The sequence below is a fragment of the Coturnix japonica genome, chromosome 5 (assembly GCF_001577835.2).
Source record: "Coturnix japonica isolate 7356 chromosome 5, Coturnix japonica 2.1, whole genome shotgun sequence".
NCBI lineage: Eukaryota > Metazoa > Chordata > Aves > Galliformes > Phasianidae > Coturnix > Coturnix japonica.
The window spans coordinates 10,487,505-10,513,983 of NC_029520.1; the positions used below are offsets into that span (position 1 = coordinate 10,487,505).

Here is a 26,479-nt window from a genome sequence, read left to right on the forward strand (position 1 = left end):
AACAATCCATGTGTCCCATCTGCTAATTCCCATTCCCTGGGGATGTGACCATGCTATATCCCATAACCATGAAGTCACCTCCTCCAGCTGATGCTTGCAATGTGAGTGCTCATCAAGGAGCCCCATACTGGTGGTGATTCTCCTTGTGAATATGAGGAAAAAAACAATTTCCTTGCATGACCAGGCTGCATCTGGTGCCGGCAGCTGTGGGAGCCAGAAGGGCTGCTGCTCCCTCCATCCATACATCTGCAGGCTGGGAGGGCTGTCATCACAGCTCAGGAATGCGCTCCAAGGGTTAGAGGGCAGTAGGCTGCAGAATGGACATATTTCCTCCCTTAGAGAGGAGGAAGATGGATTTTCCCTTCTATCCATTCTGCCAAAGCTGAGAGCAGAGTAACTTTTGGTGTGGCTGGAGTTCACCCAACCAATTGGGGCCAATTGCAGCTGGCTGAACATGCCAGAGGCTTGAGCTGCAGGGGCTGGGGAGGGTGTGAGATCGAACAAATCTGGGCTCTGCGCATCTCTGAATCATCAGAATGAAGCTAAGTGAGGAAGAATAATGTCTGTGCTTGGGATTACAGTGTGGTGGGCACCTTCATTGCAAAGCTACACCTGTAGCACACATCCTCACCTTCTCAACTCTTGCTGCTTTCAGATAAGGCTGGATCAGCACTGTTTCATAGAGTAGGAGCCAGAGTCCTCAGAGCTCTATGGGAACCTGAGGAACAAGCCCAGGACTTGAGTCTGTGTCTGTCATTGGGTCTTCTTACCTTCCTAATCCAGAACTCTATTCAGGCTGGTTACTGCAGGTTTCTTTTGTCTGAGGCTGCATATGTGTGCAGGATAAGTGGGAACCGAGTCTAAAACACTTCTAGTCTAAATGAGCTGCAGTATAGAAGAAAACCATGGGACTCCTTCATTTTGATATGCTGCTTATGCTCACCTGCTTGTGGTCTCAGAGAACAGGCAGGCAGTGGGGTGTTCACTGAGCTGATCAGGACTTTTGCACCATTCTCATCCTAATTTTCCTTCTTGTGTTTCAGCTATGGTTTTAAGCCCTCTGGGAACTCAGAACTGGAAGAGGACGAGGGGTTCAGCGACTGGTCCCAAAAGCTGGAGCAGCGCAAGCAGAGGTGTGTAATGCGGAGAGCTGAGTCACCCAGCACCCCAAAGGGAGGTGACTGAGCCCAGATCATGCCTTGAGAGCTAAGAGTAGGGTCTAGAGCAAATGGGGGTGGATGGCCTCTGCCTGCAATTTGAGCTGCTGGGGAGGAACGGACATGGGCTTTGGGGTGTTTGGCTTCAGCTCGGTTCTTTGAGCAATGGCAACTGGCCAGGACACCGGGGTTTGGAGGAGTGACAACAGCGGATTTAAGCCACCTGAGCTGCTGCATGGGCCAAAACAGTCCCTAACATAATCCAAGCAGCTGAAAAAAAAAAGCTGTTCTATGTTATTACTGCTTCCTGGCTCGTGTCAACATGGTGGGTGTTATGGCCCCAGCCCACCTCGTGCTTAGCAACTCTTTCTGCAGTAGAAAACAGTGCTGAGGGGTACCTGTGTCCCTGACCAGGCTGAATACCAGATCCATCTTCTGCTCTCTCCTCTCACTGAGATGAGTAAAACTTTTGCCCCATCTCCTGCCCTGGACACCACATATCTGTGCATGAACTCTGTGACTCAGTTCTCCCAGCAACCCGATTTTATAGGGAGCTTTGTTCTGCAATGACACAACCCCTTCTTTACCCAAGGGATTGGGAAAAATGCATAAGATTAATATTTACTTCTGAGCAAGTAAATAGATCTTGCCTCTTCCTTGATGCAATCACTGCAATCTGTACCTTCCCAGTCTCAGCCCCAGGAGGGCTGCTGGAGCAGCTCATGGCAGTGCTGATTATCACAGCTGTGGGAGCAATTAGCAATCAGCCCCAGCTGCTTTTCTGCAGCCCCCTCTCTCCTTATAAAGACATTTAGACCCAGAGAGAGGCTGCTGCTCTTGGCTAGAGGGGTTGAGATCCTCTAAGTTTCCAGGGAGTGAGGTTTTGCAAGAGCTAGGTTAGTCAGCGGTTGTGCTTTGTAAAGTCTGTTTAGCACCTTTGTTCTTCCTCCTGGCTCACTGAGGACAAGCTTGGAGTGCAAATGCAGGTAGGAGTTGTCTGATAAGAGATGTTTCATGCTGAGACAAGTGGTGCTATGGGTAGGGTTTCCCAAATCCACTCTCCTCTTAAATAAATGTGAATGCTAAAGGTATCCTATAGACTATGTCCCATCTATTGGCTTAGATTATTGTTGTGAGCTTTCTCTTTAGCTGGGGGCATCCTGGTTAGAAGAATTAAAAGTCATCTGAACCATGAGCTGTTTGGAGTCTGGTGGTGACTGTTCTGCTGTAGGTGGGTGATTAGTAAGCCAGTGTATGCATCAGCCTTTTTTCTGATGTGGTCTGTGAGGAGGGCTGGAAGGTGGCTGTCCTGTGAACTATCTTTCCTGCTGCAGAGTGGTAGGTGGAAAGGCATAGCCTGAACTTTCCTTCATGTTTGACTTTGGCTGGTGAGGCAGGAGCAGTGAGTCAGCCCTCTGCTCTGATAGCTATAGCTCTTGCCTTGCTGCAGCAGCAATTTTCTAAGAAATAGATGGGAGGAGAAAACTATCTTCCATCTGAGACTGTGAGATGACAATAACATCCTGGGGTATATCTCTGTGCCAGTGAGAGCTCTGGGTTAAGTGCTCTCACTGACTGTTCCCAAAGGCATTGGCTGCTCTGTTTTTGTGAGGCTAACTGCTTAAACATGCAGGTGAGTCTTCTCTCTGCAGCCTCTGGGGCATCTTCTTGTGAAAGCTCTTTTCTGGTTTTTCTGGTTGCTTTGGGACTGATTTGGCAAAGCAGAGGAGTCATTTATTCAAGTGGTAATACTGAGGTTTGGAGACAGGCATCGATATACATAATACATGCAAAGATACTTAACTGTGTTCAGTTTTGGGGCCTTGACAACAAGAAAATCATCAAAGTCCTGGAGTCTGTGTCCAGAGAAGGGCAGTGAAGTTGTGAGTGGTCTGGAGCACAAGTCTTATGGAGAGCTGCTGAGGGAACTGGAATTGTTTCCTCTGGTGAAGATGAGGCTCAGAGGAGATGTTATCACTCTTTATCTCCTCCTGGAAGGAGGTTGTTGGAAGGCTGGGGTCTGCCTGTTCTCCCAGTTATCAGTGATAGGATGAGAGGGGAATGACTCTAAGTTGTGCCAGAAGAGATTCAGGTTGGATGTTAAGAAAAATCTTTTCTCAGAAGGAGTGGTCAGTTATTGGCACAGGCTGCCCAGGGAGGTCGTGGAGTCACCATCTCTAGGGGTGTTTGAGAACCATGGAGATGTGGCGCTGAGGGATGTGGTCAGTGGGAATGAGTTGGGCCTGATCTAGGCAACTTTATTGGTCTTTTTCAACTTTAATGATACTATACCATTACCTGGGAAGGCACTTGGTTGTGTATCTAGGCTCATAACAATGTGTTTTGGTTCTTTGATCTCTCTCCCCCACCCCTAGATCTCCACAACAGTCATATGAAGAAGAGGACAGTGGAGTGAGGGAAGTAGAAGTCAAACTGGAGCAGATTCAGCTGGACCAGGAGGGCCCGGAGGAGGCCCAGGAGGAGAATGTGGTTGTTAGGGAGGAAGAGAGGCTGTGCCAGGAGGAAGAACATGTCCCAGAGCAGCATGAGGAGGAAGAAGGAGTCAAACAGGAGGTGAGATCAGAAGGAGCTGGGCTGTTTACATTTTCAACTGAGCTGTGTACAGAATCACAGAGTGGTTGAGATGAGGTCTCTCTAGCCCAAGACCTACTTGGGCAGTATGCCCAGGACTGCATCCAGGTGGCATTTGGAGGACCTGCAAGAGGATTCCATGGCCTCTGGGCAGCATGTGCCAGTGCTCATTCCCTGCTGTGAGGTGCTGAGCCCATGTGGGCATGCTGCCATGATATAACATGGGGATGGTGCTGCTTGTGTCTAAGTACCTTCCTGGGTTCAATGATGCAACCTCTTCCATCTTGTGAGAGTGTGTGTCTGCTGTGTTAGTCATACCCATCCAGTGCTCAGACAGGTAGTGCTACTGTTTCTCCTGTAGTTTTGTTGGTGGTGAGTAGATCTTCAGGTACACTCTAATTGGCATTTAATGCTTATTTTGCTCTCCTCAGCCTTTGTCACACCTTTGGCTTGACTGCGTTATCAGATAAATCTTGCATTGATTTGAAAATCAATTTTGTTGAATCCCAAGTGCTGTGACCAGTCTCACTTCCTGTCTCATTTTCTGCACTCAGAGGAAGAAGAGAAGGAGAAACGAAGAAGAAAACACTCTAGAAAAGAGCCCAAAGGCCCCAAGCCCCATCAGCCTGGATGAGGAGGAGCTGAGCTCAGACTGTACTGCAGCGAGCTCCATCAAGGTTTGTGGCAAGGCTGAGCTTATGGTAATGTGGGATTTCCTTATCTTAGCATAAAACTAGGTATCATTTACCTTTCTTTCAAAAGTGAGGTGGGATTCCCTATCTCTGAAACGTTTTGCCCTTCCCTAATTCCATCTGTGTGAATAGATGCTCTTGTGAAACCTCTGCTCTTAATACCACTTCAATTGCACCGTGTGACTTCAGTTGCTCTTTGCACAAATCCTTAGTTCAGTGCATGTGCTTTTGCATACAGTGGACGTGCCTATGTGGTTTGTGTAGCAATTTTGTCTCTGTAAGCCCTGTGTTCTTTGATTATTTCATAGAAGGAAATGATGAGGAGCCTGGGTAATTTGTAGCTTATTAACCTGCTGTCGATGTTATCAGTTGTTTGTTTGTTTGTTTTTCTCCATTCACATCTATGCTTCTTGTTTCTTAGTCAATATTTCCTGTGCAGGGAGGATTGTATAAGTACTTCCTCTTGCAACAGTAAATAGAAGACAAAATCTTGTTGTTTATGGAGAAGACCTTTAAAATCAAATAAAAAGAGGGAAGAAAGGGTTGTTCTGGATGCAGACCCAGTGCTAATGTCACTGGGGATGACCAAAGCAGTTCCAAAGAGTAGGGAAATACGATAAACTCTCCCAGTGCCTTTTATGCACAGAAATTCTTGTTGTTGCTACTCCAAATTGCACACAGCTTCCTGACCAGAGCTTAACTGCTGTTGCTAGGATTAGCTCAGGGAAAAGTTCAGAAATCTGGTTGCAGTGGCTTTGTTTGTTTATTTGTTTTCATATAACGGTGATGCCATATGTCACCCATGCACAAAGTTGAAAGCTAAATCATTCAGGGAAAATGAGCTTGGGATCTTCCCAAGGGATGGAAGTAGTAGAGGGGAAGCCTTGTACCAGTCCCATTTTGTCCTGCTGTTTGCGAGCTGAGTTCCTGGGATTGGCTGAGTCAACTTGAGTTCTTATGGCCTTCAGAGTGTGCTTTGAAACACTAATACAACTCTTGATGCAAGAATGGGCAGCCTAGTCTCTGAAATTGTGGCTTGGAGGCAAGAACCGACTCCTCTAGCACTGAGCTGACAACCTGCATGGAAGAAACTTTTGGCTGATGGGATCTGTCTCACTGTTGTGCTGGAACCTTATAAAGTATTCTCCTTAGTGCATCTCTATTAGCAAGGGCTGTGCTATTAATTGGTTGTTGTGCTATTCTTTAGTGGGCAGAGATTCTGGCACGGCTGTTAAGTTTGTCCTTCTATGACAATGGTTTGTCCTCTGCTTAGTTAAAATGTAGCACTAGCACTCTGGAAGCACCCTGAAGTGAGCTCTTAATGCTGCTATTTATTCAACTGGGAAGGTGATACTTCCCATGCTACAGGCAGTGGTATACAGAGGAGGATCCTTGTCACTTGGTTGCTGCAGCTTGCCTCTGTGGGGGCTACCTTTTGATTTGAAAATGTTCATGTCTCTGCCTTTTTAATTTCCTGGGTACGTATACACACACACACATGCAGAGAGGTTTAGCAATGCTTTAGTCTTCTCCTTTATTCAGTGCCTGAAGCAGTTGCTCACCTTCCTGCATTTTTGTTATTACCCAGGAGACTCTTCTGCAAGGGTCTCTTCCCTGAAGCTTTGACCTTGCCTTGCAGGTGGCTCCACATACTAAACTGCTTGTGTGGCTATGGATCAGCCAGCATAACTCATGGCTGTGCTGCTTTTATGCTTGGCTCTATTGCTGCAGCAGTTGTTGGCAGTGCTTCTAGTTTCCCTTCATCTTCCTATGTTTATCACTTTCTCTCGTGTTTAAGGAAACCAAGTGTTTGAGAGAGATGTGTGGTCCTTGAGCAGAGTTGACTCAACTATTAGTCAAGCTGTGTGCTGCTGCTTTGTACCCAAAAGTGATTGGTCTGCTACTGTGTGCTGGTTCTTCTGGTTGGGGTACTTCAGGCCTGCCTTGGAAAAGAGAAGGAAATGGGATGCTCACTGTCTCTCTGAGCATCGTGTTAATGTAAGACTGAGGTGTTTGAGCCCCACATCTGTTTGAGGGAGGGAAGGGAAGGAATGGCTGCAGTAAGGTCAGCCAAGGTGACCTATATCATCCATATAAGGTCCATAGAGATGAGTAATATGTGTCTTTTTTCTCCCACTTCAGATCACAGACAGAACTGAGTCTCTGAACCGTTCAATAAATAAAAGGTATCTTAAGGGTTGCTGTGGGATCAGGGTGAAGGGGGTTCCCTTGCTCCAAGTTCTTGTAGCTCTCCCATCTGCCTGAAGCTTCAGGATATTGCTTTATCCTTTTTCTCTTGTCTCCAGTAACAGCATAAAGAGGTCCCAGCCTCCCCTGCCTGTGTCAAAGATAGATGATAGACTGGAGCAATACACACAAGCCATTGAGGTGAGCTGCTGTGCTGTCTGTCCCCATGTGCTATTGAGCTCTCTATTTGCAGGGTGTTGCTTTCCTACAATGTCTCTTAGTCTCACTATCTAGGACTGTGACAATAGAACCATATCACTTTGGATGGGAGCAGCTGTTTCTCCTGTCTCTATCTCCCTCCAGAGCATAAAGGCTTATTTTGTGAATGGTCCCGTCCTTTTTCCTCATATCTCCTGCTTACTGGATGGGAGTCAAATCAACAAGACCCTTTAGGTCTTGTTTTGCAGCTCCTTATTCCTGGGGAACACCAATGGGGGGGGATGGGGAGAAGGGAGTGTTCACATGTAAGGGCTGTGAAGTTCATTGATTATAGTTTACTGTCTCTACTCTAGACATCCACAAAGACTGTCCGACAGCCCTCTCTTGACCTTCCTACCACCAGCATGATGGTAGCCAGAACAAAAAGCCTGTGGGAGACTGGAGAGATTGCTGCCCAATCTGCAGTGAAGACCTCAGCCTGCAAGGTAAGGTGCAGGAGAAAATCTCAGCCAGTGTCCTGAATTATTTCTCAGTGGTGAAGCTAGGAAAGCCTCCTAGATGCTGACTGAGGCTCAGCTTTGAAGTGGGAATAAACTCACTAGCATGAAAACTGTTGGGTATATCACCAAGGTGATAAATCTTGGAAACTTGGAAACTGCAAAGGATATTATGTGCTGCTCTTAATAACTTCTGTTATTTGGTTGCTGTGATCACGTGTGGTTCTGCAATGCATGGGTTGTAAACCTGCATTTCTGAGAGTAAAATTCTTTCTGCATGAAAATACCTTGATGTTAACATGTCTGAAATAGTTAATAAACTGAAGAAAATAAACATGTTGGATCTCTGATTCAGGCTTTCACTGAAAAGAGTGAAAGAAGAAAATGGGATATATCGCTATCAGGAAGAAGTTTTCAAAGTCTTGAGTTTTTTAGCTGCAGCTGTTGTAGCTCAGACCATGAAATACTTGAAATATAAAAGGAGGTCAGATGTGTGGAGTTGAAAGAGATGTGAATGAAGGCATGTCCAGCAGCTCTGATGGTGAAGGGTAATGAGGACTTTGTATATTCTTCTCAGGATATCGTGGCTGGAGACATCGTGAGTAAAAGAAGCCTTTGGGAGCAGAAGGGCAGTCCCAAACCTGAAACTGGTATCAAGGTAAGTTAGTATCTGTGTGAGGAAAGAAGACCTGAGCTTGGTTGGAAGCAGTGATGTAGCAGAGAGGCACAGGCTGCCTGTATCTATCCATGCAATTGCACATAGAAGATTTGGAAAAGCTCTTATTGCTCCAATCCTAGTGAAAATGTGGGCAAGAATCTGATTACAACAAATAATACTAAAAGGTCTCTTCAATGCCTCTTTGTTCTCAGGCAATGAGTTGGAAGCCCTGACCTTCTAGGCCAAAGTTGAACTGCGAACACAAGCTACTTTGCTCTCTTTATACTTCTTGATCCTGAGAGTAAGGAAAAACATCCACAATGAGGCCTAAGATAGTATCAACAGTTGTAGATAGATCTGGGACCTTGTGCCTACTGATATGCTTGTGGGAATGGCAGTTAAAATACAGCAAGCAGCTGCTGTTCAAGTTGTCCAGGCTGAAATAAGATCAAAGCATTTTGCCTGTCCTTGGATCTGTACTGCTGCCAGGATGCAGTCAATGCAACTGGCTTTTGCCATGTGTGAAACCAACCCTGCAGAGCCCAACTGCCTCCAAGCCCTCTGGGATTACAAGCAATTACTGCATTTTCCTCTGTCTTCAATTATTTGGTATTGACCACTTGAGAAAATTGCATACTCTGACTATTTCTTTCTCTCCTACTCAGTCTGCTCCTTCTGACAAGAAGTACAAGTTTGTTGCAACGGCCCATGGCCAGTACAAGAGGATCAATGATACAGATGAAACAGATGATGCTGCAGAGCAGTAGCATGCCTGGAGAGCCCAATAACCAGGTAGGTAAGTTATGATCTTGCAACAAACTCCTAGTGCTGCTTTGGTGGGATGTTGGGAGTATTTCTGCCAGCTAAACTTGGGGCAACTCGGAAGGTATGGTATAGAATCATAGAATTACCCAGGTTGGAAAAGACCTCAAAGATCATCAAGCCCAACCGCAGCCTAACCATAGTACCCTAACTCTAACAACCCTCTGCTAAATCATATCTCTGAGCACCACATCCAAACAGCTCTTAAACTCAACCAGGGATGGCAATTCAACTGCCTCCCTGGGGAGCCTATTCCAGTACTTGACTACCTTTTCTGTAAAGAAGTGCTTCCTAACATCCAGCCTAAACTTACCTTGGTGCAACTTGAGACCATTTCCCCTATATATTATTTAGTAACAGCTGGAGCCTTGCTTTTGGGCAATTGCCTGGATTGGGGCTGGGAGGAACACAGTGGGGTATTGGTTTGTTTTCTCATTTCTAATACTTCTAGGTTGCTGGATGCCTACATTAGTTTAATTTGTAGGACAATCTGTTTATACTTGCTGATTCAAAGGGACAGTCTCTCTACTGTTTTCTTATGGTCTTATCTTGCAAAGAGAAGCTTGTAACTGGAAGTCACTCTGGCTGAACCTGAGGACTGATTTAATCCTGAAATTCAGATGCTTTGGGGGTTTAATTCCCTGATATACTGAATTAATTAAGGGGGAAAAAAAATCTTGTAACTATTTCAGTGACCTCTTGGAACCAGTCCACAGTAGGGCTGTGGTGGGGAGGATGAGAGCATCTGCTATGCTGGGTGGATCAACAGAACAGAAAGGGCTGTCCTTGGATGTGTGGCAATAGCTAGAGGCAATGCTGGGTTTGTGGCTTCTTGAAATGGCCTTTGGAGGTCATGCTTATATCATCCTTATGTTAAAAGATATTCTAGTGTTATCTGGAGTGACTGAAATAGAGGGTTGTGGCAGTAAGGAGGAATGGAATAGAAGGAGGAGATAGCTAGCTGGATTCAACTGGGCAGCATTTGGCACTGAGCAGAGGGGATGTTGTTCGGGTGAAAACAAGCTCATTCTTTCTTTCTAATATGAAAAAAAAAGTTTTATTTCATAGCCAAGCTTATAAATAGCTCAGTCTGCTACAAAACACCTTTGTTTCTGAGTGCTTCTGGGGATTGAGCTACTTTTTTTCTTTCCGCTTGTTCAAGGAGCTGAGCTCTGAGTGTTTGCTTTCTTCTTATTTTTTTTGTGGTGCCTGCTTAGAAGAGGTCTCCTGAATGCTGCCTTGAGGTGAGCAGCAGTACAAACCCAAGCTTGACCATCCACCTTTTTAGACATAAGAAAGAAGGAGCCAACAAGACTTGCATCTTCAACTTGCTTCTCTGTCTGTGGCTTCCAGAAATCTGCCTAAGGACAGGTCTTGCTGTCTGTTTCACTTGCTGAGAGGTCTCTGCTTCCCATGCCCTCTCTCTCATGGTGATGTCCACCCTTTTTCCTGATGGTAGCATCCCTTTGTGCTTGCTTTTCTGCTCCCAAACCATCTGGCTCATACCCACATCCCTCACTCAGCACCACCTCATCAACTTGCACATAGGTACAACTTTCTCCTCTCCCACCTTGAGCTGCAGCTCCTCTAGACAGGCTGCAGACCAAGAGGCTTTCTCCAAATGGCAGTTTAGGCTCTTGCTGTCTGCCTGAGTTTATCTGACATAGCATAGCAGCTCAGGCTGGGACAAGCTGTGAAGGCTTCTCCTTTTTGAGCTGATGGTGATCTCCCATTGCCTCTGGGCATCTGTTCTCTTGTCTGTAATGCTCTTGTGCCAAGGTCTGTCTCTGCAGGACTCTCTGTACCTGCTCTGTGCCTCTGTTTTTTTTTTCCTAGAAGCTGAACTAGAGTCAGTTCTGCCTTCCTGTGCTTCTTTTCCATTGCTCTCCCCAGCAGCAGTTCTCCATCCTTCATCCCTGTGGGGTTGGAATGTGGACACAGCCTGGTGGGAAGCCCAGCAGATGCAAGACATAAACCTCTCCTTTTTGCATGGTTTGTTCCAGGTCATTGTCATTGAGGAACAAAGTAGATTAAAGCCCAAATGCTTCCAAAACCATCTTCTTTCACCAAAGTCAGTTGATTTTAAATAATAATCAGTTGTTTTTGGGTTTTTTTTTTTGCTTGTGAATGCAGACTTTTGAGCGTAGTTGTCCACCTATTGGTGCTAGTGCAAGGTGCCATTTCATCACTGTGTGATAATGTCATCTTTATCTACTTCAACATTAAGCATAGGCATGTGCTAAGCTGCAGTCTATTTAAATTTATGTTCCTGTGGTTCCTTCTCTGTAACCTTCTGTTGCAGCATGTCAAATTACCCTGCAATGGTCTGATCTGAGATCAGCTTGTCAGTGCTGAGGTATTTTCAAACTACCTTATCTCAACATTTTCTTGTCCAGCTGGAGTTGGAGGGGAAATCTAACCTCTAGACACTCAGTCTTTTTCTTCTATTTTTTTCCCTTTGGTATAGAGAAGTTCCAAGAGATGAGGCCAGCGAAGTTGAAACTTCATGAAGGACTGGGTGATAGCAGTGGAAGTTTTCAAAATGGAAAAAGGATTTTCCCCATTGCCCCCTCCTCCTCCCTTAACCCTAAGTCTATATACAGTTCAGCTTGGGGAAGTTTCACTCAGCTCTGTATCATCTGTATGTGAAGAGAATGTAAAGAGTTACATATCTGATTTCCTATAGGGCTAAACATAGCAATCCTATATCAGCTGTGTAGGAACATCCTAGCAAATGACTAAGTCCTCTGAGAGACAGAAATAGCTTTCTTGCTTGTAAGCCTGGTGGTGTTCAGATGCAAAGGGTTGACTAATGCTTGAAAGGACAGTTATTTGTATGAATGGCTGGTGTCAGGAGTTTTGTTTTAAACAATGATTTTTTCATGACATCAGGCACTAGTGGGTATGCAGTATCATAATTTTGCCCTGGAAAATGAGACTGCTTGGACTTACTGGGATCCCCCAGGAAACAGTACCATATCGAGTACATTGGAGCTGATGCTCACATGCTGAAGCAAGCTTTCATGGTGACAACATAATCCCATTGGTACTTAAAAATAAATAAAAAGATATATGGCAGAACTTGATTGCTAGAAAAAAGTTAGTCTTGGTATGCTGTGACTTACTAGATTGGCCCAGCACTTCAATGGGGGAATGACTGTGTGAAAGCAGAATAGATTAGATATTATGCCGTCCCTTGCCTCTGCTTTGGGTGAAGAGATGCATTCCCACATTCAGGTTCTGTCATCTTACTCTAAATGAGGCTTTTTCCACAGGCAGATAGTCTTTGCTGTGTCACCCCTCTCTGCTCCATGTTACTGCTTAGTGTTTGTTGTTGGCTCTTTTGAAAGCATGTGTCTTTCTCGTTTGTGACATGTGGATGTGGTATGTATGGGATATAACTTATGTACAGAGTAACCCTTAAACTCTCAGCATGAGGCTGCTGGCTTGGAGGTGGTTTACTTTTATTTTATTTTTTCCTTATACTTGGCTCTGCCAGGCAGACTACCTAGTTGCAGGTGCTCTCTTGCTTGGTGCCCTGTAGGACCCTCTGGAGTGGTAGGTCTGCTGGAGTAACTTGGCTTCAGTTGACTGACCATCCTGATGCTGTTCTGTTAAAGGTCTTGGTTTGCTCCTTGTCTGTCCTGGATCCATACCGTCCTACTTCAAACACAGTGGTGAATTTTGTCATGGGTTTGGCAGCCAGCTCTCTTAGTTTCCGGGCATCAAAGCGTGGTTTATGCAGAAAGATGGGTAAACGGCGGGGAAGAAAGAAGCCTTCTTCCTTCTGTGCTTTCTTCTCTTCTGCATGCTGCTTTCTCTCCTTGTTGACTGTCATCTGGTATAAAATGGCATCCCACATCTTCGTGGCTCTAGATTTAAATGGTCTGTTGTCTTGACTGATGCTTAGAGAGCTGTCTTTCTCCTTGTTCCCTTCCTCCTGTCCTGGTTTTTCTGCTTCCAGCTCTGGGAAGCTGGGTGCTTCTGGCTGCAATATCAGGTGCTTCCTGAGACGATGCCAGCCACTGCCCTTGTCTCCAAGGGGCACTGAGTCTTCAACTAGCGTTGTCCCAGCTTTGAGAGGAGGGCTGGTGTTTGGCAGGCTGGGGTTTGGCTGAGGTTGCACAGTGTGTTCTGCCTTCGCGTCTATGAGGGTGGGTCCAGGTTGTATGGGGCTTGTTGTTTCAGGTTGTTCTGGTCTCCAAGGTGTATTGAGTGTCAATGGTTTTAGAATATCACTATCTTGCCTGGGCAATTCAGGAGCTCTCTCTGATCTGGATATTTCCGCGTCACTTCCATGGACTGTAACCGTACAGGAGTGGACATCAGGGGTGCTCAGTTTGGGTGAAGGGGCCTTGGTGGCCTCTTCAGGAGAAGTGGGCCTGGGAGCTTGATTAGGAGGTTCTGCCTTTGCAGCAGGAGGAAGAGTAGGCTGCAGTGCAGGAGCTGGGGCCTTGCTGCTGTCATGAGGGGCAGACATCTGCCCTGGGAATGGTTCAGAGCCACTTGTTTCAGGTGATGGAGAGGAAGGCCTTTTGTCTTCGTGACCAGATGTTGATTGGGTCTGGTATGATGTTGGTGTCTTGGCTCTTGGTGCCTTGACGCTGCGAAAATAAGTGTGTACCTTGGTGATATAGGTGGCCGCTGTTGCTCCTTCCTTTCTGGGTGTGTTGGTAAGAGGAGGATGGGGGGAAATGATTACTGAAGTGTGGTGTGGAGAGGGAAGGTGTGCATCTGTGCCTTCAAGCTGCTGAGGAGCCTTAGGAGCACCTGGCTCATGCAGTGGGGACTCAGCTGTGGGAGTGGTGAGCCTGAGGTGCTCAGCAATGCGTCTCTGCTCGGTGACCTTCAACACGAAGGGCTTGCTCTTGCGGAAAGGGGAGTGCACACGATGGTGGGTGATAGGCTTGATGGAGAGGTGTGTTGGGAGGCTGGTGGGGCCAGGTGCTGCTGCTTTGTGGGTCTCTGCTGGGGGAACATGCTCACTGCGTTCTAGGTCAGAGCTGGCCTCATTCACTGGGGAGAGGTTGGACCGAAAAGATTTAGCTTGCTCTGCAGATAGCATGGCATTCTTCTTGGCAGCCTTCTTCAGCAGCTGCTGGAGCCGCAGGTTGTCTTTCTTGGGCTTTGGGAGGGTGGGAGGGGGAGATGCATGGTGGCGGACGGGAGTGGGCTGGATGGAGGATGATACTGTGATCAGCATGGTCATCTAGAAGAAAGCACAAAGCCTAGAGTTGAGATGGGCTTAGCACTAGGCTAGATCCTGGAGTATTCAGATATACAGCCTCCTCTTCCTCTCTAAAGACAAGCACAGTCAATACTGTGTGTGTAAAGTATCAGATTTGGCTTCCTTATTCTCACAAGGTAGCCTCAGTCAGTCTTGAGGGTGGTAAGCCAGGGCAAGAGATGAACTGTGAGAAGCTGGGTTGAGGAAACTGGAGCCCTCCTGCTCCTGGCATTAGCATAAAATTCAGTGAAGGCACTTTAGGGCCCTAGATGTTTTCATCTTGGCAAGTCCTAGCAGGATCTGGAGGAAACCATTAGGAGAAATGGTGTGGCTCTAAGATATTAAAGCTCTAAAGGTGCAAATTGGAAGTATCTTGGAGCTTTCCAGATTCCAGCTACAAACGCTCTGTTCTGTTGTATGTAACAATGTATCAGCCTTCAACTTACAAGTATCACTTGAATCAAAGCTGATACTGGCTTTGTCTTTCAGCTGGCAGATAGGAATCCCTATTGTGAAAGGCAGGGCCTTTAAGTTGTACTTATCTGGTGAGGAAATGCTTTGTCATAAATATAACTTGGGTGTTTCTTTGCTGTGCTGAGCACGGGGTAACCTCCTCTATCTGCACTCATCAGCCTTTGAGGAAAAATGATTAGTGGCAGTGAAATGAATCTTCAGTGGAAGAGGAAGGGATTGTAGGCTGGATTGAGTCTAATCTCCAGTGGAAATTACACCTGGAACCCCTGTAAATCAAAGTTGTGCTGCTCCTGCAGGGGGCAAGTATCTGTTTTTCCAGCTCTATTGCTAGCTCCCTGGAGCAGTGTTCTCCTAGAGCTGCCAACCACTTTCTGCTGAGCACTGTGCAGATTTGCTGTTGAGGAAAGCAGGAGAAAACTAGTCCTGGTTCTCCTCTTTCTCCTCCTCAGCAAGTCTGGGTAACACCAAGCACTCTGCTTCAGCCGTGGCTCTTTGGCAGCCCCCAGAAAGAAATCTGACTCTGTTCTGGCTCTTGCTCAGTGTGGAGTTGCTGAGTTTCGCTATGAAATGAGGCATAAATCAGAGTCCCTTAATCCCCAGTGCAGGATATGACCAAGCATCCTGAATTAGGAAGATGAGAAGAGGTGATGTCAGGGTTGCCCACAGGGGCTATTGCATGCTTTCTGCTCTGGTTAGAGAAACTGCAACCTAAGCATCCCCCCTGAGATGGGGGACTTGCACTGTGATGCCTACAGTGCAGTTAGTTTACCCCAAAGTAAAACTATCGGAAGTGCAGAATAGGTAATTCTGCTTGAATTCCAGGTGTTTCCTTTGGTCTTGTAGTGTTGCTACCAGAAATGGGCTGGGAACTTGATCAGTACCAAGCAGATGCTTTCCACCAATAACTTTAGCAGATAAAGGCAGGGAGAAGGATAGATCTTTTTCGTTGATGTTTTTTTTTTTTCCCCCTTAAAAACCAAAGGGGAGTGTCATGGTTTTAAACTGTTGACAGGGAGGGAGAGGGAAAAATGAAAGCACTGAAGAGTAGGTGAGCTGTCCTTCAAAGCACAAGCTGTGGTGAGCATGGTCCAGGCAGTGCCCAGCAAGTGCTGCAATGTTTCCAGCCAATGCATCTGTTTCAGCTGCAGTATGAGAAGCCTCCCGGCGTTTTGGCAAGGGGGCTCAAAGGGATTTGGGCAAGCTGGGGTGACAACTGTTGGGCATTCCCAGCAGCTTATCAGCTTCATGCCTTAGGCACAGGGCTAGGATTAGGATTTACTCTATTCTAAGAGCTGCTTCTGGAAAAAAGTCCACACTGGCTCCAAGGAAGGCTTAGAGCTCAGTCCATCATATACCTGCTCCTCCCTCCAGATATCTTGTAGATTTTTCTAGATTTTTCTGGCTCAAAATGCCTCAGTTTGAAGAGGTGTGCACCTACAGTGGTGCAATTCTATTTTGGTTAGTAATTATTTGGGTGGTTTATATCTACTGCAATGTGATCTTGTACTTCAACCTGGTGTTAGGATTGAATATGGAACGATTTTGTACATTGCAGGCTGTGGTCCTGCAGACAGCCTGTATCACAAGATGAGCTGTGATCTAGCTGCACTGCTAAGCCAGAATTATGAAGCTGAACTGCTCAGGCTTGTTGTGTTGGGAATACTAAGTAGACAGGGCAATGAACTTTCCAGCTACTGATCTAAGTGCCTCTTTACCCTATGGGTTGCTGCATCCTGGAAAATGGCAGCTTTCTGCTTGGGTCAGAGTGGAATCTGGCCTGGGATTTGCTGTGAACTGCATGAGGTGCTGCTGTGGTGGGCATGGAAGGTCATGGGGCAAGTAACATAGGACTGGTCAGCATGCATCAGGAAAGCTTTCCCTCTGTTTGAGAGTTAGAGGCAGGCTAGTGCCCTGTAACCTCCAGGCTTGTGGTCTGTGCTCCTGAAATCACTATTGCTACTATCTCAGGATCCCTCTGAAACCTGCTGTGATGTGGATCTTAGAGACAATATGGATGGCAGCTCCCATGGCTGTGCTAGTATCTGCGAGCTTGGGTGGAGAGGTAGAGATGCTACAAGGCAGTAAAAGGAAGCTGGCTCTTAATTTATTTGCCTTCTCTGTCATGCTTGTTTTCTTTTCTGCTGAGTCTCCTTCAGAGCTCTGTACGCAGGATACTGTAACTAGCAAGGGTTGTGCATGGCTTCCCCCTTGCTGCATAATGAAGTAAAAGCACAGGGAAAGAGAGATTTGCTTTCTTGGCCAGCAGATCAGTTAGAGCAGAAAACCTGGGTATGAAGAGAAGCATACTGCTGGAAGAGATTATCTGGGTTCATGATGGACTGGGAAGCAGCTGAGCTGAGAGGCTTCCAGAGGGTCAAGCTGCCCCAGGGCTAGTTGAAGAGAAGGGCAGGTTGCCCACCTGGAAATCCCTACCTTTCTGCCTTGTTTCATCCACAATCACTCCAAAACTGGGAGCAGCAGGGAGTGTGTCAGCACAGAGGAGCCATCCATCATATGGCAGAAAAGTCATTTTCCCTCAGCAGCACCAGCTGTCGCACACAGAGTGCATCAAGAGCTGCGGGAACTTGATATGGTTGCAGATGGTCCTGGGTGGAGAGCTGAGGCTGCCGGGGGCTGGAGGAACGTGATCTGTGCTCAAGTAGCTTTCTTGGGCTTGGGAGGATAGCTGCTGATTGCCTGCTGGGTTGGGAAGGCTGGTGGGAGCACGTCCTTCCCTCTGCCTGGCATCAGCTGGGTGGGATAAAACAGCCTTTAACTTTTTAGGCATGAAACAGCCCAGGGTATTTCCAGTGGCAGAGCAGAATCATAGAATCATTAAGGTTGGCAAAGACCACTAACATCTTCCAGTCCAACCATCCATCTAACCACCTTAGTATTGCCCACTGACCACATCCCCCAGTGCAATATCTCCACATTCCCTGAACACCTCCAGGGATGGTGACTCCACCACCTTCCTGAGCAGCCTGTGCCACTGCCTGAACACTCTTTCAGAGATGAAATTCTCTGTAGTATCCAACATAAAAGCATGTCTAACAATATTTTCTTGCCTTACAGCTGAGCTGTCTCAATGCAATCCTCAATGCCACGACTTCCTCTGCTCTATAGAAGATAACTGAAGGATATTTCTCATCTCCCGCCTGATGTCAGTTTGCTCTGGTACAGCCTGACTCCTCTCGGGGTGAGCACACCCTGTGCTGCCTCCAGCTGGCTGCGAGGGATGGATCAACTGGCCAAACCAGTCCCACTTTTAACCTTCTGCAAGACTCTTTGGCTTTTTTTTTTTTTTTTTCCATTTAATTAAATCTGGCTCTGCCATGGAGATGGGAGACTGTGGCTCCCCTTCCTCTCCTCTTTTTCAAGTGCTGAAAGAGAAGGGCCTGCTGTCCTGCCCAACTGGCAGGGCTCCTGCTGTGTGATGGAGAGCTTCTGGCTCCCAGTGACTGGAGAGAGGGGAGCTCATGAGGACCCCGGTGGAGGATCTGGTGTTGGAAAGGGGAGTGAGGGGGAGACTCTGTGCCACCCTCCTGGTGCCAGCTGTGTGTGAAGATGTTGCACTGCAACATCTGCTTTGAGGGACCTCCATCTCCATGTGCACATCAAGCTGTGTTTAATTTGGTCCTGTTAATTTAGTTCCCATATCATCCTTTAATCACAACCAGGTAGCCATGCTGTAATGCTCTTGCCACTTTTCTCTGTTGTCGGTGGCAACAGCTTTGGTTCAAAAAGCTGCTGCCTTCCCCTCCACTGCCCATGGTGGGGCTGAGCACTCCTTCTCCAGGTGAGGAGCTTTTCTTGAAGGTTTTTTTCTCCCTATGCCCTTCTCACAAAGGCTCTCAACATAACGTTGCAACTTGCTTTTGCTTCAATTTACAATGTGTTCTGGATTTAATTTTTTGGGTTTTTTTTGTAAGCATTTAATAAAATTTGAGGAAGATGTTGTAACAATGGCACCTCTGAGGGTTTTGATGCAGGAGTTCCATAAAACAAAGCTGTTTTCATAAGCCCTGCAACTCTGAGCCAAAAAAATAAAATGAGGATAAGAAGCACCCAGCTACAACAAGAAGGAGCCTTATGTGTGCTGGAAAAAGGATTTTTCTTGTGCTTGCTCAGTTTTAGAGGATGTCTTGTTAGTTCTTTCCAGGGAGTGGGGAGAATGACTCTAAGATGGGAGTGAGTAGTGTCTGGGGAGAGGTGGAGCAACATGTGGAAGACTTTCTGGAGCTAGGAGTAGCAGAAAGCTCAGCTTGCTGGCTAATAAACCTGAGAAATCAAGCTTCAACCAAAAGCACTAGAGAAGTCAGCTATAAAAATTGCTCTATAGCTTGCTTGTGCATCTGAGATGAGGTCAAAGCAGCTGTCTGCAGGAGCATGCAGCACTCTAATGAGCTTACTCTCCTATCTGGAACCATCTAATGACAAACTGTTTATGGCCATCTAATGAAAAACAGTTTATGGAGGTGACCTTCTGGATAATAACATTTCTGTGGTGTAGAGACAACAGTATCCTTGCCTGTGATGTCCTGAAGTGTTAGGAATGGAAAGCTCTTTGATGCTTATTTATGTTTTTCTCTGCAAGAAAAGTCTATTTTCTTGCTATGATCTTTGTTTGCTAATACCCTTTTTTCCTGCTTCAGCTCACTGTGGAGGTAAGATTCAAGGAGTCATGGATGACATCTGGTCTTCTTTCAGCCCATCCTCTGCCAAGCTGTGATTTTTTGAGTGAGACTAGAGCATCAAGTGTAGCATAGAAACATCCCCAAAGCAGCCCTGTGTGGTGCCTGCATGGGTACAGACTGATTTCTTTCCATTCCACCTTGCTGTTTGCTGGGAGAGGGTGGCCAGAAGCTTTTTCTTTTACTGATGCACATCCTGCAAGCTTGGAGACAGTAGCAAAGCTCTGAAGGCTGTTTGTGTGAGGTACCTGTACTAAGGAGGGTTAATTTGCAGGGTGTATTTCTACACTTGCAATCCATGTGGAACTCATGTGGTTTCAATAGAAACAGCTGCAATAATTCAGGTGTTGGCTATGGGAAGAAGCAAGCAGACTGTATGGAAACCCTCTGGAAAAACCAGGAAGGGAACTGGCTTGGAGCAGGTGCATGCGGCTCTTTATGAGGTATTTGAATCAGCCAGGGGAAAGTTTTTCCACAATTACATTAACTTTATGAGGTGTTGCTCCTCCTCCTGGGATAATATGGTGTGCATGTGCTGCAGGTGCTGGTGGGGAGCAAATAGGGGTTACTGTGATGAATGAGTCTTACTTCAGCTGTGAAGCCTGTTTCTAAAGCCTGGTGGACAAGAGCTATGTCTCCTGGGCCCTGTGTGGTGGCTGGTTGTGCCCTATGGTGCCGTTGTTCTCCAAATTCACCACCCCTTCAGCAGGTTGATGGTGTTCAGAGAAAGGGAACCTCAGTTTGTGTTCTCAGTGCCTTTGAGGCACACATCAAAGTATTGCTTCTCTGCAACTTTTTCCAACCCCATCTTTGGGTTAGGAAGAGGGGAAATGTGCTGTTGCATTACGTCTGCTCTTTTCTACAATAATGCTGAAGCGTACTACTTGTCTCTGTGCAGTGGGCTTTGGGCTGCTTTGTGTTTTGATTTTAATCTTCAACCAGCTTTGATTCTACAGGAGTGAATGGGAGATGGCATTGGAAAACATAACCCATAATATTTGAATGCTTATTTCTCTCAGGCTGCAAAACAGCTCTGTTCAAACTTGGGAAAATCTTAGCCAATGGAAAACTGAAGACTCTTTTGGATGTTATCTTTCCTGTGCTTGTTTTGTTTCAAGTCTCGGGCTAGACTTCACCTGCTTCTCTTTCCAGACCTAAAAAAATTATAGGTCTATTTTATAATTCTCTGTACATACATACTGGCTAATTAAGAGAGTGTTTCCTACCACTTGAATGTAGTTCCACACTGTGCCTTCAGCGACGCAGTAGATGTAAAGGTCTAAAGTTTCCCAGTGACTTTGTCCCTTGAAATGTGCTTGCAGGAGGAAAGGTCAGGCTCTGAGGCATCTGGGCCTGAATGTCAGCATTTCTCCTCCCACCGGCACCTCAGGGAAGGGCAGTAAACAAGCCCAAGGAGCAGGAAGGCTATAAATAATGAAGCAGCAGCTGATCTGTTGCTGGACAAACCTCTGAGTTGGTTTATTGCTGTCTCTTGCCTGCTCGACACACCTACCCTAATGCTCTGAGATGGTCTTATTTTTTTCAAGTAGATAAAGAGCAGATTTTACAATGACAAGAGATAGGAAGACTTAGTACTTGCTTAAAAATGTTGGACTCCCTTACAAGGATCAGGCTGGATGTTAGGAAAAGTTTCTTCTCAGAAGGGGTGGTGAGGCAGTGACACAGGCTGCTGGGAAGGCAGTGAAGTCACTGTCCCTGGATATGTTCAAGAACCATGGAGATGTGGCACTGAGAGACATGGTCAGAGGATGTGGTGGTGGGTTGGTGGTTGGACTTGGTGATCTCAGTGGTCTTTTCCAACCTTAATGATTCTATTACCCTGATAACAGTAACAAGACAGACCACGCATGATTTCTCTATGCCTTTGCACTGGGTCTGCTGAGGTTTTTGGTTGTAATGGAACAGTTTGATGTAGATCATTAATTTCAGGAAAGTGCTTTATTTCTTAATAACTCCAAGTGGCAGCTATGCATAAGGCATGCACTCTGTCCTTCAATTAAATAAAAGGTGCCATGGATTTGGAGCTCCTGAATCTTATGGGCAAGTCTAAAGCAGATGGAACAAGAACATCTCCCAGAGCAAGCAACTGAACAATGGAGGAACAGAGCACTACAAAAATCAGGGATTTATATTAAGTGAAGAGAGGTGAAATACAGTACTTACTGATGTGGAACTTGTTTCCATGTGCAATCACTTTCGTGTTGAGTGCATCATGTTTTGTTTGCAAAATTAACAGGTCATCATTTCTTCAAGAGCATTTCAGGTATTGTTTTCTTGTGTTTTTTAGAGCCTGTAGGTAAGTTCAAAATGCCATATGGGAGAGAGGGAAAAAAGAAGTATTTACAGTAGCCAGTAAGTACAAGATATTTCTCAAAAATAAGGTGACTAGTTTTTGAAAGCATGGAAAGTTCCATTGCCAGAAATAAGCGTGAAGGTGGGCTACTGAATAACACCACTGCATACTCCCAGCTTTGGCACTGCAAAGTTTGGCATCTGTAGCACCAGAGAGGTGAAGGGCAGATGATGGTGAAGCTGCCAGGATAGATATTCTAGCAGGATAGCACCAGGCATTAAAACCATTTGGAGGCTTTTCAAGTTTACCAGTCAGATTTACTGTTTTGCAAAATACAGGGTTGCAAAATGCAAATCTGAAGTTGTGCTTTGATGGCTGCTGTCCCTGGAGAGGAAGAGCATGAGTTCTGGCTCTGTTTCTGCTTGTTCCTTGCGTTGTATGTGCTGTACTTGGAGGGTACAATCTTGGGAAGTGGCATGTTGGGGAGCAAAGGAGGAACAACTTGGAGCTGAGGGACTTAGCAGGCAGTAGTGAATTTTGGGCTACTGGTTTCTGTGGAGTTTGACTCTTGTTGCACACACAAATTGGTCTGGGACAGCTAAAATGCACGGTGTTAAGCCTGGCATGTTCCATCTGGACTTTAAGTGTGGAAACATTGGTGAGATGTACAAAAAAGGCATCCCTGAAGGCAAACTGTCTTATCCAGTACTACCCCGCTGCCCATTCACCCCGTGCACTAGTGCATCTCTAACCTGTCTTTCAGTCGCTCTGGTTTGAACTGAGAAAGTTGATTATTTCCCATGATCAATGGAGTTGTGGCCCATCTGTTAAAGCCAGTTTTCATGTTAGCCACACAAATATTGGTATTTGGGGGCTAACACGCTTCTTAGGAGTCACCTTCTACTCTGACCCTTTCATGAAAGTTGTTAAAAGGTACCTGTTGGTTAATAAGATCTGATATCCCATGAGTTGGGAAGGTCTGGCCCACACAGATTCTTCTCCTGAAGGGGAGCTCTGTTAACTTTGTAACTCACACCAAGAGAGGTTGTGCATGCCCCATCTCTAGAGGCATTCAGAGTCTGATTGAATGAGGCCCTGGGCAGCCTGATGTGATGTAGCCTGATCCTCCCATAGCAGGAGGTTGGAACTAGATGATCTTTAAGGTCCCCTCCCACCTAGGCCTGTTCTATGATCTACCATCAGGAGAATGTGTTGATACTGTGGTGTTCCAGCCACCCTCTAAGATTCACACCCTCACAAGTACTTGTTCTATCTTAATGAAGTACCTTGTTTTGCATAAATGCCTGTAAGTTTGAGGGGCATGGTTAGTAGGCATGGTGATGTTGGGTTGATGGATGGACTAGATGCTCTTAGTGATCTTTCCCAACCTTAATGATTCTAGGAAGTTTCTATAGCCTAAAAACTTCCCCATGCCACTGCTTCTCTCATCCTGTGTTTTCTTGACTGCTACAATTGCTTCTAACAGATCAAGTAAATGGAAGTAGGTGTCAGGTGCCATTCAGAGGCCGGCTTCTGGATCTCTGCTCTCAGCTTTCCTGTCATTTTGCATTCTGCTCCTTCTGCAGATCTGGACCTGAAAGCCTTCTGTCTGAAACACTTGGGGATGGGGCTGTAGAAATGTTTGGGTGCTGGCGTGCCTGCTGTCAGAGGTGTAAGCCCTGCCCACATCACTTCCAGCTGGGAGAAGGAGAAACAAGGTACGGGATATTGAGGACCAAGACCCTGGCCCTAAATGTCTAGCAAGGCACTAGAGCAACCCAAGAGAACTGTGGCCTTTTCTCATCCCATCTGAGTTGTGCTGGGCATTCCCCGGTATCCCGTCATCACTTGTAAAACGGCAGCAACCTGCTGGTACTTAAATAGAGGAGCTGATTTTAAAGTTTAAGGCTATTCTGATCTCTGCTTGACCCGCTGCTTAAAACATGTCATTGGATTTTATTCAGGAACAGAAAATATTTATCTAGACTCTTTCCTTTCTCAGAGGCTGCTTAGTCACTATCTGCTTTGCTGCCTTATTGGCAACTGCTTCAATTAAATTGGAAAGAACATTTCAGTGAACGCAGGGCATCTGCTTTAACCTTGAGCAGTTGATTAAAGCTCTTTGCAGAATTTCTTTCTCAGGGGTTTGAGAAAGAAGAAACAGAGAAACCTGGATAAGAATTTGGAGTCCCTTACTAACTGCCTTCTGTGATTCTCATTTACCTCCTGCCCTAAATCACAGTAAGAAGTGTATAATTGACAGTGTCACAAGCCAGAAAAACAAACACTGCATCCCTTCCCCAATGAGCTCTTTGTTTTGAAAGCATTCAAATGGGAGTTCAGAAGGAAAAAATAAACCCAATAGAGAACCATTTTGAAGGTAAGTAATGGAAAGATGGAAGTAAACCACTTTTGCCTTGCACATAGTTTCACTTTTGGTGACTTAACCTTTTTCATGCCATTGAGAATTCCTCTAGCTCCTGCGTGAAGATGCGAGTACAGGATGAGGGGCAATGCTGTCTGGAGAAGGACTTCAGGAGGACCTCTGGCCAGGCATGAATGGCTTTGATTCTTTTTGGCTTTTTGATTTTGCTCAGGATCAGGAGTTGACAAATAAGAGATTCATATTGAGAGTAAGATCTCTCCTTTCTAACTCCAAATTACCTGTTCTATTCCAAGGATGTAACTCATTTTATTTACTAACTATACAGACTTTAGTGAACGTGAGGTTGAGCTACAGGCAGGGCTGCGGGCTCTGAAGGCTGCAGAGGTTTCCAATGGAAACTTCCCTGGTTTTCTGTCCTAGCCTATGTCTCCAATTTTGAGTAGTAACACTGTTGCTTTTGTACCTTCTCCCACGTTGAAATAATGTCTGTGTGAAAGAAAAAGAGGCTCTGGTTTGAGGACAATAGGAATTGATGCAGTTTGAAGGCCTGGCTGGTGCTTATTCGTGTGGTCTTGATACTATCTGTAGTAGGTGAGGTGGTCTTCAATGACCAGCGCTTGCTGAACCCTCATCTAGCAAAATCTATTGGATTTTGGTGGATGCAAGCAATTGCCTATTCCCTTTTCTGGTTAATACTGTGAGTAGGGACTGCTAGGTGGGTGGTGGTGTTTTCTCATTGGCCATGATGGCTGTGGATGGAATTGGCATATGGCAGCAGGAGGTGAAATAAGGAGTAGCCATATAGTATGTGTGGATAGCATGGAGTATGTGGTGAAGGCACGAAATAAATACTGGAGGGGGGTTGTGGTTATATGCTAAAGCTGATGGTGAGATCCACAAGGAGAAGAAAGGATGAAGCATTGAAGTGGGCTGAGGGAAATGAGCCTTGCTTCTGAGCCAGGTGTTAGCAGAGCAAAGAATACAAGTATCAGATGAGCCTTTGCTCAGGGGTTGAATGGCATAGGTCCCTGCGGTCAGACCAGGCTGACACTGGCAATATAGTGCACAGCTCAGGGCAGACTTGACAGGATGTGGGCATGGACATGAGCACTCCTGGTGGAGAAAACCCATAGGATGCACAGGCATCCTTTGGGGACAGTAACAAGCATCCAGGTGATGGGGAAGACTGTATAGATGTGCTACATAACACCAAGGTGGGTGCTTGTCTGGAGCAACATATCCACACCAGCACAGACATGCATATGAGATCTAAGGATGTGTTTCAGAGACCAAAGTTTGCGTACCATTTATTTTCCATTAGTCAGCGTCTTTCTCCTGCGTCTCTATGCCTATGGAGCTGCACAGTATGAAGAATGGCACCAAGACCCAATGCCTGCAACCCAGTAACGCTGTAGAAAGTCAAGAGCTGCAGTAGGTCAGAACACCCAGCTGGCTGTCCACCCCACAGCCTGTCAATCCTAATTTTGCCTTTATGCAGCTTTGTCAGCACACCCTGGTTTGAGGGACCTGAATGGAGATGTACCTTCAGCTGCAAGAATGATGCAGAAGGACAGATAACTGAAGGAGGCTGGTGGCACCTTTGCCAGACATGCTCTACAGCTGCTATCAAAGGAGAAACTGATGAGGAAGTCCCTTCCAGTACATCCTCGCTCTGTTGCCAGTTTGGGCAAATACACTATTTCTTGGAGACATGCCCAATCAGCACAGCAGCACACAGTGGGAACAAGCCAGTGCAAGATGGCAAAAATACTTAGCAACACCCAAACTATGGCATTAAAGCTAGCTTGGCTGCATTTGTGTATGGGGGAATGCAGGCTGTGATTCCCAGTCACAGTCACCACGCGGGAGCTGCTGGGGCTCTGCCACTGCCAGGCTCCTCCTGTCCAAAGCAAGGCACTGAGCATGGGTGCAGACCTGATGGCACTGTCCCCCTCCCACCCAATGGTAACACAAGCATCATCACAAGCCAGGTTGCAGGAGGCAGGGAGAGGATAAGGGGATTTTTGCTCGTGCAGGTTACCTGGTGCCTGGGAGGTTGCAGAGCCCTACTCCACGTCTTTAAAAGCTGCTCTCTACATCCTCACGCGGGGACTCCTTCCTGCAAGTGGCAGGGAAAGAGAGGGCAGGAATTGATCCGTGAGCCAAGCCAAAAATATCACTTGTCCTGCAGCTCTGAAAAGTTTTCTCTGCTCCTACAGGCTGGGAGAAAGGGGTGCTCCATCTGCCAGGCACACTATGGGCACGGTCTGTGTGGCAGGGGCTGCCTGCCAAGGGGAGATGGGAGGAGGGGATGGGGGGCTGAAGCTGCAAGAAGCAGTGAAATGAAAACCCTGACCTGTGGGTCACACAAAGTGCTGTGAGCCTTTGCTGGTGTGTCTGCTAAAGCCTTGTATACACCTGGACTGCCCATCAAGGCCCTCTGTGCATCTAAAGGCTTTTGACCTCATATTGGGATGACTGGGAGGTTCAGACACCCCAGGCTTGCTGTAGGATGTCCTCTCATAGTATCACCTTATTTTTTATCACACCGAAAAGGCTC

General features: G+C 46.3%; 2 protein-coding genes across 4 annotated transcripts in view; one reads left to right on the forward strand and one right to left on the reverse strand.

Moving 5' to 3' along the window:
- LSP1 (lymphocyte specific protein 1) overlaps positions 1-18,496 on the forward strand; it is a 39,077-nt gene extending 20,581 nt beyond the window's left edge. Inside the window, exons 1-10 of one of the 2 annotated variants that reach the window (XM_015863847.1) lie at positions 545-585; positions 1,044-1,133; positions 3,533-3,731; positions 4,304-4,426; positions 6,584-6,627; positions 6,748-6,829; positions 7,201-7,332; positions 7,922-8,002; positions 8,668-8,794; positions 17,601-18,496. In XM_015863847.1, coding sequence (XP_015719333.1) covers positions 560-585; positions 1,044-1,133; positions 3,533-3,731; positions 4,304-4,426; positions 6,584-6,627; positions 6,748-6,829; positions 7,201-7,332; positions 7,922-8,002; positions 8,668-8,769 — 879 coding nt within the window. In that variant the 5' untranslated portion in view covers positions 545-559 and the 3' untranslated portion in view covers positions 8,770-8,794; positions 17,601-18,496. Of the gene's footprint in view, positions 1-544; positions 586-1,043; positions 1,134-3,532; positions 3,732-4,303; positions 4,427-6,583; positions 6,628-6,747; positions 6,830-7,200; positions 7,333-7,921; positions 8,003-8,667; positions 8,795-17,600 lie in introns of those variants that run through there. The other variant, XM_015863846.2, reaches the window with a different exon arrangement.
- LOC107314544 (proteoglycan 4-like) lies at positions 12,199-26,183 on the reverse strand. 2 transcript variants are annotated; one of them, XM_015863844.2, is made up of 3 exons: positions 25,961-26,183; positions 21,404-21,530; positions 12,199-14,033 (listed from the first exon to the last, which is right to left on the reverse strand). In XM_015863844.2, the coding sequence occupies exons 2-3, from the start codon at positions 21,422-21,424 to the stop codon at positions 12,408-12,410; spliced, it is 1,647 nt and encodes a 548-aa protein (XP_015719330.1). In that variant the 5' UTR covers positions 21,425-21,530; positions 25,961-26,183; the 3' UTR covers positions 12,199-12,407. The 2 variants fall into 2 exon arrangements, with proteins under 2 accessions (XP_015719330.1, XP_015719331.1); XM_015863845.2 differs by lacking the exon at positions 21,404-21,530 and having other exon boundaries at positions 25,961-26,175.
- Between the last annotated feature and the right edge of the window lie 296 nt (positions 26,184-26,479).

What these genes read in the sequence shown, in the direction of transcription:
- LOC107314544 (XM_015863844.2), bottom strand. Translation starts at nt 21,424, where the DNA reads ATGGAAACAAGTTCCACATCA. An exon ending in TGGAAACAAGTTCCACATCA is followed by an intron (nt 14,034 to 21,403) that starts GTAAGTACTGTA and finishes GCTTTCTTCTAG; the next exon opens with ATGACCATGCTGATCACAGT.